Source organism: Petaurus breviceps, unplaced genomic scaffold, assembly GCF_028583685.1.
Source record: "Petaurus breviceps papuanus isolate PSGF00001 unplaced genomic scaffold, PetGlider_PUasm1.0 90792, whole genome shotgun sequence".
NCBI lineage: Eukaryota > Metazoa > Chordata > Mammalia > Diprotodontia > Petauridae > Petaurus > Petaurus breviceps.
The window spans coordinates 10,050,629-10,065,547 of NW_027187347.1; the positions used below are offsets into that span (position 1 = coordinate 10,050,629).

The 14,919-nt window shown below is 39.4% G+C and overlaps 1 protein-coding gene across 2 annotated transcripts in view; it reads right to left on the minus strand.

Annotated features, from left to right (window-relative positions):
• USF3 (upstream transcription factor family member 3) overlaps positions 1 to 14,251 on the minus strand; it is a 43,280-nt gene extending 29,029 nt beyond the window's left edge. The window contains exons 1-2 of one of the 2 annotated variants that reach the window (XM_069069891.1): positions 14,123 to 14,251; positions 312 to 440 (exon numbers count right to left, since the gene is read on the minus strand). In XM_069069891.1, coding sequence (XP_068925992.1) covers positions 312 to 320 — 9 coding nt within the window. In that variant the 5' untranslated portion in view covers positions 321 to 440; positions 14,123 to 14,251. Of the gene's footprint in view, positions 1 to 311; positions 441 to 13,773; positions 14,062 to 14,122 lie in introns of those variants that run through there. The other variant, XM_069069890.1, reaches the window with a different exon arrangement.
• Between the last annotated feature and the right edge of the window lie 668 nt (positions 14,252 to 14,919).

The window sequence follows — 14,919 nt, forward strand, 5'->3', positions numbered from 1 at the left end:
GGCAAGTCCCTTAATCTTGTTTGCCTCAGTTTCTTCATCTGTACAATGAACTGAAGAAGGAAATGGCAAACCACTTTGCCAAGTAAACCCCAAATGGGGCCATGAAGAGTTGGACACAACTGAAAATGACTAAATGACTACAAGGTTAAATAGGTAAACCAGCCCAGGGAGAAGGGTATGTTTAAGAACCATTTCCAGAAACTTGTTACAACTCCAACCAGAAACTTGTAAAGATACTAATCACCTAAAAACAATGCATTGGTAGAAAACCCAAGAATCATAATGCCTGACATTTCAGGATATTTGATCACCTTTCTCATCCAAAGGCTCACAGAAGTTCTTCACTTTGGATTCCTGGTTTCCAACTTCTTACTTCTGTTTCTGATCCATATGTATCATCTTCTGCCAGGAGATTGTCTATATATTATAATTTCTTCTTACTATCAAGAGGAAAAATAAAGAATGTTTACAGTTCCTGGGTCTCTGACAGAAAAATATAGGATAAGGGTTAGTATATATACATGTGTCAAGATGACATGCAGGCTGCCACGGCCTCTTCCTTACTGCATTGGAGACACTGATGCCCTTTGAGTAACATCATCCCTCTTCAGAAATAAGGTCAAAGTTCTCTCCAGCTGCTTATCCTAATAAAGAGATCTTTAGTATCCTCCCACAATATCCTTTCCATAATCCTTTCCTGAAAGGCATTCTCTCCAGTCCCATAAGTACCTACTATCCTCAAGGCTTCCTAGTCCCACCCACAATTAAAACTATTTCCTCAGTGAAAATAAATTCAGGTAAAATGGTTGGAAGAAAAAAAACAGACAAATTACACAGTGAAGTTTCTTGGGGGCAGGTCCACATCTTTTTTATTTTTGCCTTGAAAAGAGCTAACATACCTAGTACAGTACACACACACTGTACAGAGTAGGCACTTTAATGGCCATTTAATGGCCATTAAATCACTAAATGAAAATCTTCCCCAGAAACTTCTGCATTTTTAAAAGTCTTCTTTCAAACTGAAACAATTATCAAATTGGTGGGATTTCGGTCAACATGACAAAGTGAAGAGGAGAATTATAGGCACAATGGCCTGGGAGACCTTCCAAAGACCACCTCCCCCGAAAAAATACTACTCTGTCTAGGGCTAAAGCTGGACTTTCTACCTCACCATCCTACCCCTTATTTTCCAGCAATAGTCAGCATGTATTCCCCTACACTTTCTGAGAATTGATATCTGTTCACTGATAACCTCCCCAGCAAGCTATAAGAAAAGGAATCAGAATCTTAATGTCATTTGTGAAAGAACGACAAACTTCAATTAGGGATGTTACAATTATGACAGGATAAATCCTAAGTCCTAGCTTCTATAAAAATAAAAAGTTAAACTAGATGGCTAAAGGGGCCTACAGAGAAAGTGGGCATAAATACTCACTAAACACAAGAAATAGACAAAGAGGTTGAGCCTAAAGGATGAAATCACTTTGTAAACTTTTAAGTGCTTAAATAAATGAGGCCTACCTATTATATCATTAACCAAACACTCATCTTGAATACAGATAAGACTGCATTTTAATCAATACATATATTTTAACCAATTCATTATATTTAATCTACAGTTTAGTTCAATGAGGTAAAGACAAAATGATAAACCACAGGTGTGCCTCGTTCTACAGAATACTTTGATATTTCAACTGATCTGCGATCATACTTGCATAGAAATTCCCTTCAAAATATAGCTCTTAACCTCTATATCCATCACTGAGATCCTACCCAATAAACTAGGAGCATTTCTCTAGGTCTCTTGACAATATATGCACAGCAAACTATTATCTTATTCTTGCTATATGACTAGCCAACCTTCTTCTCTGGTCATATATTTTCTTTATGCAACTTTTATGCCACTTCTTGTGAGCAATTCTCCATTGGTAATACAATGCTGCCTGCTTGGGTTCACCCATGTGTCTCCCCATTATCCTGTAGGTAACCCAGGTTATAGTATTCAATGGTTCAAAGCCATGTAAAAAAAATGCATATTGATAGAGCATCACGAAGAATATTGGTACAGAAAACATGGTTCTTTATTTTAGAAAGGAATCTTACCATCACTAAAAATTTATACATTAAAAGCAGTTCAATCCATTTTCTAGTTCCTATTCAATTCTCAGTCCAGTTCACTGTTTATCTGTAGCATCTATTCAAGAGCTAACTATAGATGGACCAGTTCTATGGGTTATATGTCACAATCTAGACAACTGGGATTCTTCATTTGATTGTTTGGTTTTTTTTGTGAGGATAGTTAAGCCAAATTCTTTTGAGTGCTAATTTGCTTCTGGATATCTTCATCAAGTTTGTTTCTCTTAGGTAGGTTTCTAGCACTTAGTTTTGGTGCCTTTTTGTATTTTCCCATTGTCTAATAAGAAGTGGTAAGATAGCATTATTTGGAGAACTGCACTGTGAATAATTGTTAACTAAACACTCTGCTATTGTAATTATTTTTTTAAAAAAATTTTTATAAACCAATACTGGATAAATGGGGGTGAGGGAGGAAGATTTTTAATTACCAAAAGATTCTTTCCTTTACAAAAAGAGTTCATTTAGCTAATCTGTGAAGTATCTAAATACAGATCATTAACTACTACTTGAAAATCAGGTTGGGGATATGGAAGACTGAGATTTAGAGTATAGAAAATTTGAAGTTGGAGAGACCTGAGACCTGAGGTCCATGGACCCCTTGGAGGTCTATGGACAAATTTCAGGGAGGTCCATAAACTTGGAGAGGAAAAAAAGTACATGTTTACTTTCATTAAACTTTGCTTTCCTTTGTACTCCTATGTATTTCATTTTATGCACTTAAAAACAATCTAGAAGAGTCCATGAGCTTCAGCAGACTGTCAAAGTGTTCCATGACACAAAAAAGGTTAAGAGCTCCCCTGGTCTGGACCTCATTCTATAGGTGAGCAAATTGAAATTCAAAGTAAGAAAGCATTTGCCTAAGGTCAAGAAGATTAACTCTTCTACCCTTATAGTATTTTGGTCTGAGCAAGTGAAAACTCTTCCTTTCCAAGACTTTCCCAAGAATCACTACTTTGTTATCTGCACTTAAGGAGTCACAGAGAGGCCCAGTTTCTAAATGTAAAGAACAAAAGTTATACCATCTTCTGCCTGCAGATATGTATGTTATAGGAGTAATCCAGATCTAAACTTGGCAGACTCTTAAAATCATGGATCCAGTTCTAGGTCCACTCTACCACTCACCAGCCAGGTAGCCTTGAGCAAATCATTTCCTCTCTTGCAACTCAGTTTCCTCATTTATAAAATGAGGAAGTTGTACCAGATGATCTTGAATGTCCCTTCCAATTTTAATGGTTTGTGATTCTATAAAAAATTAACCTGAATGTCCTTAACTGCAAGTATCTTAAAGCCTGCTAATTTTACTTTACATGATTTTTTCCATAACTTAAGGAAGACTTTTCTAAACTCACTATGTATAAAGTAATTTCTAATTAGGTGCTTATCATGACTATCTTTTGTAAAGTTTTAAATTTTCGCAATTATTAGCAATAACTTTATAAAAGAGTTGATGTTACTTTAGGTTACATATATCTAACCAGTTTTCTATATTTGCTATCTTCATTAATAAATTTTAATGTACCAATCCTCCCAAAATCAATGAATCAATCAAGCATTTATTAAGGTCAACTATGTTCTGGTTTTGTGGTAGGCACTAGGAATACAGATACAAAAAATTAAACAGTCCCTTTCCTCAAGATTCTTATTGAGGAAAACAAGAGGTACACATAAGAGTATCTATGAATTGGGTACAAAGTTGATTACAATGTAAATTCAAGGTATTACTCACTGCAAGATTGGCAAAGATCTGACCCAGAACCATCAACTATTTTTTTTTTTATCTCCTTAACCTTGCACACTTAGTCCATTACCGAGTGCTGACACTAATTTCTCTGTAACATTTTTTCAGGTCAGCTCTATTTCCAAAACTACAAACTAATCCATAACTTTTTTTGATCAAGTGGGTACTGAAATTATATCATAACTAAACTCAAAATCGTGGTCTAAATCCTATCGGATTGTAAATATGCCACTGCTTCATAGCTGATTTCCAGTCTTTCCCACCTCCAATTTATCTTACACTTACAAAATCATTTTGTTCAAAACATCATTTTGATCATACTACTGCTTCTCAAAAGCTCTCAAATCTAATTAAAACTCTTTAATTCTTGGCTTCAAGTCTCTTTACCACCTGGCTCCCCTTTTCCTTATTCCCTCCAGTTTCTACTACAATCCAGTACATACCCTGGAAGTCTTACAATTACCACAAATAATTTGCCTGATTTCGCCTTATGAGATTTAGGTCATTTGGTCATTTCTCCCTCATTTAAAACTCCTCCCCTGATTCATTCTGACAAATCAAATCCCTCTTCTTTTACAAAACACTGATTAAAAATTACCTTTCTATGAAACCATAATACTTATTTTACAAAACACTGATTAAAAATTCCCTTTCTATGAAACCATAATTTTATTTGGCTTATCACAATCAGGGCAACCCCAACACTTCTGGATAGTTGTACTTGGTTATACATACCTGAGTAGTATTTCTCACTATCTAGTCATTCTGAAAATCTTAGAATATTATCACAAGTGAGTCCATGAAGTTAAAAAAAAACGTCCTTTTGTTACATAGAGTTGAGCCATAATACAATTGGAGAAACAGAATTTAACTAAATCTGTAATTCTCTCTGATTCCAAATCTGCATTACAACTCTTTCAAATTAGAAAACTACAATTCAAATAACATTGGATTTTACACATTTTTGCCCTTGGCAAAGGTTTTTTATTTGTGGAAATAACTGCACAGAGGATCATATATGTACATATATGGAAATATGTACAGAACAAAAAATAAAAACTAGACCTTGATTTTGATTAGGTATAAGAACATATCAGGGGGCAGCTAGGTTTAGAAGTGAATAGAACACTGGCCCTGGAGTCAGGAGAACCTGAGTTCAAATACGGCCTCAGATACACAACACTTACTAGCCATGTGACCTTGGGCAAGTCACTTAACCCCAATTGCCCTGCTTCCCCACCCAAAAAAGCAAAAAAAAAAAAGAACCTTTTAAAGATACTATGAATTTTAGGGGCAGCTAGGCAGGGCAGTGGATAAAGCACCAGCCCTGGAGTCAGGAGGACCTGAGTTTAAATCTGGCCTTACACACTGGACATTTACTAGCTATGTGACCTTGGACAAATCACTTAACCCAGACTGCCTCTCCAAAAAAAAAAAAAAAGGTAACTAAATTTTGACCTATCTTATCAAACTTGTGAAATGTATCATTGTTATAGGCTGAATGGGTAGCTAGGTGGCACAGTACAGAGTGCCAAGTCTTGAATCAGGAAGACCAGAGTTCAAATCCAGCCTTGGACATTTACTGGCTATGTGACCCTGAGCAAGTCACTTAACCTTGTTTGCCTCCATTTCTTCATTTGTAAAATAAGGAAATGGCAAACCACTCCAGTATCTTTCCCAAGAAAACCCCAAATGGGGTCACAAAGAGTTGTACACAACTGAAACGACTGAACAACATACACATATGTGTATATGTATATATGTATGTGTATATATACACATATATATTCTGCTAAAAATTACAAAATGAAGTAAAAGGAATACTTCTTTAAAATTAGTGAATTTGAATTAAGTACCAGTAACTTAATGCTTATTTATTTTGAAAATCTCCAGAACCAAATTCTATTCCAATTAAATGTAGTTTTGACCTCAGTTCCAATGAAACCCTAAAATCCCCAAAATGCATATAACAAAATGGACAATAAATGACAATGTTAACAAGGCCTTAGAAGGCTGACCTCAGTGTACCTCTGGAATATTCTTTGTGATTTCTCAACTGTACATCTTCTCCTATATGGCATGGCTCCACATGGGACCTCATTATAAGGCACTTGTAAGAGATGTCCACCTTGATACTCCTCTCTCTGACAATGTCATCTTTCCCAAACCCATTTAAGATGCTTTTTACCTCAGTCTTTCCTATTATTTCATTGACGATATCAGTGTTTTCCTAGCTGTCCTAAGAGGATCAAGTGTCCTTACATTCACCTTAACACATTTCTAACTCTACATTTATTCTCTCATCTTCTCCTTCAGTCTTAAAGGAAGAACACACCTTTTGTTCTTTAATACTAAATCCTCTCCTCTGTAGCGACCTCCTTCCTTACCACCAACCTCAACTGCTTAGTTGGTTGTCACGCCAGTCCCTATCCTTGAATCATCTTCACCACATTTTTTTTCCCCCTCAGGTTCTCAACTGCTACTAGAACTACACTGATTTAGCCAACTATGTAATTAAGTTGTCCAACTATCAATTAGTAAGGCTGCTTGAGCATTAGCAAGGATTTGCTAATTTGATTACATTATAGTGAAAAGAACATTGGGCTTGGAGTCAGGAGGCTTGGGTTATGATCCTGGTGCTGCCACTTCTTATCTCTAGGACCACAAGGAAGTAGCAAAGTCTCCAGGTCTCATATCTCTCATCTGTAAAATCCGAGCATTTGGCTAAATGATCTCCATGGTCATTTTAAATCCCATGACCCTCTAAATCTAGAAACTTCATAAAGCAACGGTTGTACAGGCCTAGCAAACTCCCTAATTTCTCTTCCTCCCCATTCTCAGCACATGATCATAATTATATTGATACGGTCATGTGCCTTCCTGTTCACTTAAACACATCTGATTACATTTATTTTCTCTTTCTTCCCTTACAGTCTAAAGAGTAAGAGAATCCTTGCTACTTTCTAACATTGACTCCTCCACCTGTGCCCTTTGCCCCACATTTCTCTCTTTCAGTACTTAACTCAATTACCTTCTTTAGCTATTGTCCTCTCTCCCTCACTTTACTATCAGATTTCTCAAAGGCATACTATATAATACATATATACATACATACACACACATACATATATAATACCTACTCCCTCATCATTCAGAATCTCTACTGAATGGAAACAAATTCCTTAGATGTCAACAAAGACTTCCTTCTCACAAAATCTGTGAGACATTTTTGTCTTCTTTTCAATTAAAAAAATTTTTTTTTTTGCTTGGCAATTGGGGTTAAGTGACTTGCCCAAAGTCACAAGGCTATTAAGTGTGTCAAGTGTCTCAAACCAGATATGAACTCAGGTCCTCCTGACTCCAGGGCCTGTGCTCTATTCACTGCGCCACCTAGCCATCCCTTTGTCTTCTTTTCTACAAAAACTTTCCTAATAACTCACTTTTTAAAAAAAATCTCCTTTCGTTTCTGTTCTCTACTATACTGGTTCTTCTATATCTAACCACTCCATAAATTTGCTTTCTCCCTTCTACTTCCATACATATTCCATATTCCCCTTGGAAGCAGAATGGTGCAAGAAAAAGAGTACTAGATTTGGAGCCAAGGACCAAAGTTTGAACCCTAGTTCTGTTACTACTTGTGTGACCTTGAGCAAATATATGAAGGCTGGACTCATTGACCTCCAGATTCCTTCCAGCTCTTAGTCTAAAATCTTAGGTCCTTCTATAAGAACATTAATTTATGACTTCAGTGATTGCCTGGATGGTATTCCCCTAATGCTGAGCACAGGTGCAGAGCAGGGCCTTAATAAGTAAATGCTGAATAAATACTGTTGATATCTAATGGCTCCTCATTGCCTTTTTCTTTCATTGTCAATTCCTCTTTATCTACTGGTTCCTTCCTCAGGGGTTCCAGGTCTCCCCAGTTTGAGAAGAAAAAACAAAAGACCCAACCATCACTTGGCATTGCCATACTCTGGATGTCTTCCTTCTCTCATAGCCAAACTCCTGGTAGAGTGAAAAATGGTAGCCTTGGGGTCATAGGACTTTGGTTCAAATCCTGCCTCTGTCATTTGCTAGTTGTGTAACCCTGGGTAACTCACTTAACCTTTTTTTTTTTTTGGAGGGCAATTGGGGTTAAGTGACTTGTCCAAAGTCACACAGCTAGTTTGTTTTTGTGTTAAGTGTCTGAGGCCGGATTTGAACATAGGTCCTCCTGACTCCAGGGCTGGTGCTCTATTTACTGTGCCACCTAGCTGCCCCTCACTTAACCTTTCTTAGCCTTAGTTTTTTCATATACAAAATGAGAGGAGTGAACAGGAACTACCCTAACTGGAGCCCATTTGCTTGATCAATTAAAACAACCAAACTGGTCTTCCCTGCTTCCAGTCAATTATTCCCTGTGCCATTTATCCTCTACACAACTGCTAAAATTAACTTCCTAGCACACATATCTTACCATATCACTCCTTTGCTCAAACACCTTCCATGGTTTTCTTTTGCCTCTAGGATAAAACACAAACTCCCCAGCTAGGCATCTCAGTCATCCATAACCTGGCTCATTGCCTATCTTTCTAGTCTCTTGCCATATCAATCTCTTCTTATGCACTCTATGGTTCCTCTGAATTTGACTCTCCATGTCTTGCTTCTATACATTTGCATGTGCTGTTCCCCATGCCTGGAATGATCTTCAAATCACTTCTCAGAATCCTTGCCTTCCCTCCAAGCTTAGTTGAGGTGCCACCTCCTCTAAGAAAACCTTCCCTCTCTGCCAATCTATAGTAATTAGTGTTCTCTCTCTTCTCAATTTATCTTACATTACATTTGTGCACACACTGGATCAACCCAGGAATGGTTTCATTTTTATCCTTTTCTCCCTAGAACCTACCATGGTAGTTTTAAAAGTGTTTAAATAAATATTTGTTTAACTGAATGGCATCCAAATCTATATCTCTAGCTCTGGTCTTAACCAATCTAACTTTTATACTGGTTTTGTCTTCAAAACATTTCCACTTGGTCATCAGGTAATTGTTTCAAACTCAACATGTCCCAAACTGAGATTGTTTTCCCTTCTAAACCAATCTCCCTCTCAATTTTCCCATTTTGGTCAACAACACCATTTTCTGATTTACCTAGGTTTATTTTCAATCTCTCTCTCTCACCAATTCCTGACAATTCTTCCTTTCCAATCTTCCTCAGGTTCATCTTTTCCATTCACTTCCATCAATTTAGTCCAGGTTCTATTCATGTCATGTTTAGATTACTGAAGTAGTTTAGTGTCTCTGCTTCCAAAGTCTCTTCTCTTGGGGAAAAAAAAAAAGTCCTATACTCTATTGCCACAATTCTTCTAAAACACAATTTCCAATCATGTTACTACATTGCTAAAACAACAAAACAAACTGTTATTTTCCCCTCCTACTGCCTGTTGGAGCAAACCTGAAGATACTCATTCTGGAGAACAAAATGCTACATTCACTGGCCCCTCCTTCCCAATCTTACACTCACAATTTCCCACTAAGTATCCTCTTCCTCGATGAGAGCAATATCCTTACAAACCTTTTCTATTCCTGTATTTGTTTATGTTCCCTGATTAGAATGCTCTTTCTACTGCAATTTATCCAAATCCTATTAAGAATCTTCCCAAATTCCATCTCCTCCTCTAACCCTGCTTTAACAACTCTAATTTATACTGATCTATTATTTTTCTCAGCACCTATTATACCTTACTACACAATCTGGTCACTATCCCTTACAGACACATATTGTTCTTTTACTGTTTCATGCATATCTTACTTACCTCCACAATAAGCTTGTAAATACCTTGAAAGACAAAGTCACGCATTTTTTTTTTCATATCTACAGCAACTAGCAGTTCTAAGTATGGCCTCCATAAATATTTGCTGAATTAAATTTAAAACATACAATATATTGGCATTAATAGCAGCTACTTATCACAGCCTACCATTATAATTAGAAGATTAGGCCTTCTGAGGCAATGCAACTGCAACCTTATGTAAAATTTAATGAGAAAAGAAATAATCATCCAACTGGACAGTTAATAGCCTTACTCTTAGGAGACATTCCATAAGCTCTTTATTGATTACAAAAGCCAACCTTTGGAACTCTGCATGAAAGATTCAAGGTATACATACGGGTAGAGTGGGAAAGGAGACGATACAACTGAGGGGGGTCTGTCATTATCCCACAACTTAATCCCCTATCATAGCACAACTGGAAGTAAGGGACATCATAAGACTATTTCGTTGCAGATGCCAGCTAACACTAAGCTATCCTGCTATTCTTAACTCATGCTAGAGGGCAGGAATGTGTTTTCTGAAGTACTCTTTGTACACTTAGCCCAGCAATTGAAAAATTAAGTGCTGAATACTTTTTTTAAAGGGGGATCAACTAATAGTATTATCTCTGTTAGTTATCTGAAAGCTATACATATATCACTGACAAAAACAACCTCAATAAAAATTGTGTCCCAAACAAAATTTATTTTTAGTTACTCCAACCTGAAGGTGATTACAGAGTGGGGAAGATTCTAATTACCCACATCTCAATTCAAATATATCTTACACTTTTATGACCTGCTAGAACCCTAGACTCCACAGCTCCCTTTCCTTCAGGAAGAACCAGACTCCCCTGCCACTGACACATTCCTCACCCTACACCCTACAAATCTCTCTCTCAAGGACTGATAATCAAATCAACAACAACATCACTACTCTATTCTGTTACATTTGGGGTCCTAGGATGCCTTGGGCACAATTCCCTTCCCTGCCACTATTCCTCTTTCCTTCATACCCTCCACATGGGTCTTATCCTGACTGCATCCCAATCTCACTTTACCATATCCTTCCATTGTGATGTCTGAAATGAACTTCCCTCTACCTGCTCACCTCCATTGTTAACAAACTACTCTCCACATTATATATATGCCCTCATCCTAGGAATTACTATGTATATATTTGTATTCAATTTTCTTTGTACATGTTGCTTCTGAATAGAATGTAAACTCTATGAGGGCTAGCATTTGGTTGTTTTCTTTTTGTTTTGTTTTTTGTCCCCATCATCTAGTACAATGCCTGGCATTTAGAGGGTACATGATACAACTTTTCTGAACTGAACTAAAAACTAAAGAATGATACAAAGAACTCCAAGGATACCTTAAACATACTAAGCCAAAAGTGTAATTTCAACCAAAAAAAAATCTCAATAATGGCAAATGGATTGAAAATGGAACAAAATCTATGTATTTCATAAAACTACTGAACCTGAATAAAATTAGAATGTCAAAAATATATTTGAACCAAATTATTCCAAATAATCAAAAACCAAGAACTGTGTACCATGAGCAAAACATGTGCTAAAAGCTGTGGAGCTAAAAAAAAAATTGTTAGATGTGTTCCTTGCTCTCTTACTAATCTAGTTAGAGAATTAAGAAGTACATGAAAAGTTAAATAATAATGCTCAAGAAAAGAATGATATAGACAAGAGCTAAAGAAGCACTTGTGGACTAAAAGTCAAGAAAATTCAATTCTAGCTCCAATTCTTCCAATAACCAGTTGTGCAACATTGGTAAAACACCTTACTTCTCAGAGTTTCGGTGACCCTATCTGCAAAATTAGGGGGTTGGTCTACATAATCTTTAAAATCCCTTTCAGCTCTAAAATTCTATGACCTAGATTCAGGGAGGAAATGACTGTGGACTCCAGTGATTTAGGAAGTCTTCTCAACAGAGAAGGAAGGATTTGAAGGATGAGCTTTTAAGAAAAGGGGTAAAGGGGCAGCTAGGTGGTTCAGTGAATAGAGCACCTGCCCTGGAGTCAGGAGGACCTTAATTCAAATACGACCTCAGACACTTAACACACACACAAAAAACTAGCCCTGTGACCTTGGGCAAATCACTTAACCCTAACTGCCCTACCTTCCCCCCTCCAAAAGAAGACAAAAGGGGTAAAGCTAAACAGACAAAGAAAAGAAGGGAAAAGTATTCCAAAAAAGGGAAATGGTATGAACAAGGTTGGGAAATCAATTTAAACAGTAATTTATGCACTAAGTTTGAGCCTCTCTTTATATTCAGTCACTACTGAAATGGTTACCCACTTATTCTTATGATAGCTTAAAGCTTAGATATTTTTCTCGTGTACTAAAATAGCCTTTTCTCCTTATCCAAAGTATACCTATCAACCTTTAGTTCAGTGACAGGCTGAATATCTATTGGCCAAGTAACAACCTATCTACCAGGTGATGAATTTTTTTTTTTTGGTATCAACTCATGTCATCTCCTAAAGGTGTGTGACAGCTGTGTAATCTTTATCAGGGAAGAATCCACATAGATGAAATCACTGATCTTTGGAAATATTCAAATACAAGAAAACAATGCTAAGCTCTGAGAACAGAAAATGTTGTCAATTCTTTTTATATAATTAGTTCACTGATTGCATAGTGTACGATTTCAGAATTGCTACTTTCAAGGCAGGTATTTGACAAGTAACAGGAAATTGCTATTTCAGAACTATGGTGAATACATTTGTCAGTGATTTTCCTATACAGTAAACAAGTATAAGCCAGACATAAAAGTCCAGTTTTTTTATGCTTATAACTGAGAAAATTTAGCATTCAAGAATGCATGTTCCTTGACTAAAGTATGAGATCTATAAATCCATTCCAATAAACATTCAAAGTCATTCAATAAGCCTATTATTATTGAGGTGAACTGTGATTTTAAAATGTTTTTAAAGAATTTTGAAGAAATAAAATGATACTAAAATCAAGATGCTCGTTTGTCACCTCTCCCATACTATTAGTGGTCATCATATAAAGTATGACTTTTAGGTGTAAAAAATTCAACAGAGTATTTGAAAATTAGGTCAGATTGCTTACTTTATCGTTTAAAAAATAGCCAGTTTTTCTTCTCAGAAGAAAGCTGTTGGTCTTATCTATGTATTTCAATACAGAATTTAAATTTATGAACTCCGTACCCTGTTTCACCTACTATATTAAAAAGCCAGCCCACTTTCCCATTCAGACTATATGTTAGCCAAGCTTGTCTCTCCTGTGTTCCGTGTGGCACTGAGGAAGCCTGAATGCTCTTTAAGCATTAATATGGTAAACAGATGAAGATGGGCATAGGGAGTCCCACAGGATAAGGAGGCACAAGGACGAGTCGAAAGGAAACGGTCACATTTGAGATCAGAGATTTTGGAGTTTTTCTTATTTTCTTTGTGTCCCCAGAGCTTAGCGCACTACCTGGCCCACGCTACGAGCTTCACGAATGCCTGTGGACTGACTTACACAGGAGTTCAGTTTCTGGAGCTGGATAACTCTCTGGAGGAAGAGACCCAGGGAGTAAAGGAGCAAAGCCTAAGCTCCAGTCTGAGGAGGAGGGTGGGTGCAGGAAAGTAGGAAATCGAGCGAAGACTGCAAAGTAGGTTGCCAGAGAGGCTAAGGCCGTTCAGAGCCGGTCTCAAGGCAGCCAGGGTGGGAAGGGGGAAGCAGCCCATCTGAAACCTCTCGGAAAGAAAGGCAAGCTGGGTGCGGTAAGTAGATGGAAGCGGGGTGGGGTGGGGGTGGGGGGACGTCAAACAGGGTGGCCGAAATTTATCTTTCTCCCAGAAAAGAAAGCAGGGGATGGGCAGAGATGGGATGCAGAAAAGGATGAGGGGCAGTAGGAGAAGAAAAAGGCGCCCCGCGCTCCCCCTCCCCCCCAGCCCGGGGTCTCCTCCCCTGCCCCCGCCCCCGTGCCCCGGGGAGGACCGCACTTTGCTTCTCCCCTCCACACTCGAGCACCGCCGGGAGGGAGGCAGGGGAGGGGTGGAGCGGGGACCAGAGCCGCACGGCTCAGTCCTGGGGGCGGCGGCAGCTGACAGTGGTGCTTCCCCTGGCACACTCACCGGCCGGCAGGGCGCTCCTGGCCGCAGCGGCAGCTGCCCCAGCCCCGGCCATGATCCCCGGCGGACGACGGGGTGAGGGGGTGTGTGTGTGTGTGGGGGGGTGTCCGGCCGCCGGGATGGGTCCGTCCGTTTGTCCTTCCCTTCGTCTCGGCCTCCTCCGGGGCTGGGGGAGCGCGGGCCCCGGCCCCTCTCCCCCCGCCCCCAGCCGCCTCTTCTTGCGGCCGCTAAGAGGCCCCAAGGCCGGAGACCCCGGCGGCAGCACGGCCTCAACTCTCCCAACCCCCCCCTCCCCCTTTCCCCTCCCTCCTCCCCCCTCCCGCGGCAAACGCTCGGCACGCGCAGAGCCTACCATGATGGTTGGACTTCCCGCCCCCGCCACGCAGCCGGCCAACCCGCCGGCAGGGAGTCAGCTTTGCCCGCCAATAAGAGATGAGGACACCCTGAGGAGGCGGTGGAGGGAAGGCTGAGTTGTCAACGGACCCAGGCTGACCCAATGAGTAAGGCGAAGAGGCGGAGACGTTCAAGTTGAGTTGCACTACACAGGAAATATTCTAAAGTCAGAATGATTGGCAGGAAACAGAGCCAGCGGGCAGACGGGGAAGAGGTGGGACCAAGTCCCTTAAAGGGGACGCTCAAAGAATGTAGTGTAAGAAACTTCCCAGATTTTCTCTTTTTTTTTTTAAAAGCACCTTATGCTCTCCTGTAGTTATATGTTCAATAATGAAAATGGACAAAAGGACCAGAGTGCAGGTAAGGGGGAAGTTACCTTTGGGGACGAGGTGGTTGGGAATAGTGTTTTTCGTGAAGTTGGTTAGGACTGAAGGCAGAGACTGCTACCTTTCATCCCTGCCCCTAAAGGAAAAGACTGCTGGGAAAATCTCTCGGCTCTTGACGCTGCTGGTGTTAGCATCCAGCTGTGGTCTCTGTCATTGTCCTATGTCGGCATCACTGAGGAAATTGGGTTTGAGCAATGAGACCCCACCGAGTTCTGATGGATTACGGGTAGCAGAGATAGGTCAGCGGCATCCCGAGCCAGGTAGATTGCCCCAGCAAGCGCTTGGACCCATAGAATAGACATGCGGAACTTTTATGTTTTAAACTGGAAAATATATACGTAGATACGTACGTGTGTGTGTGCGTGCGTGC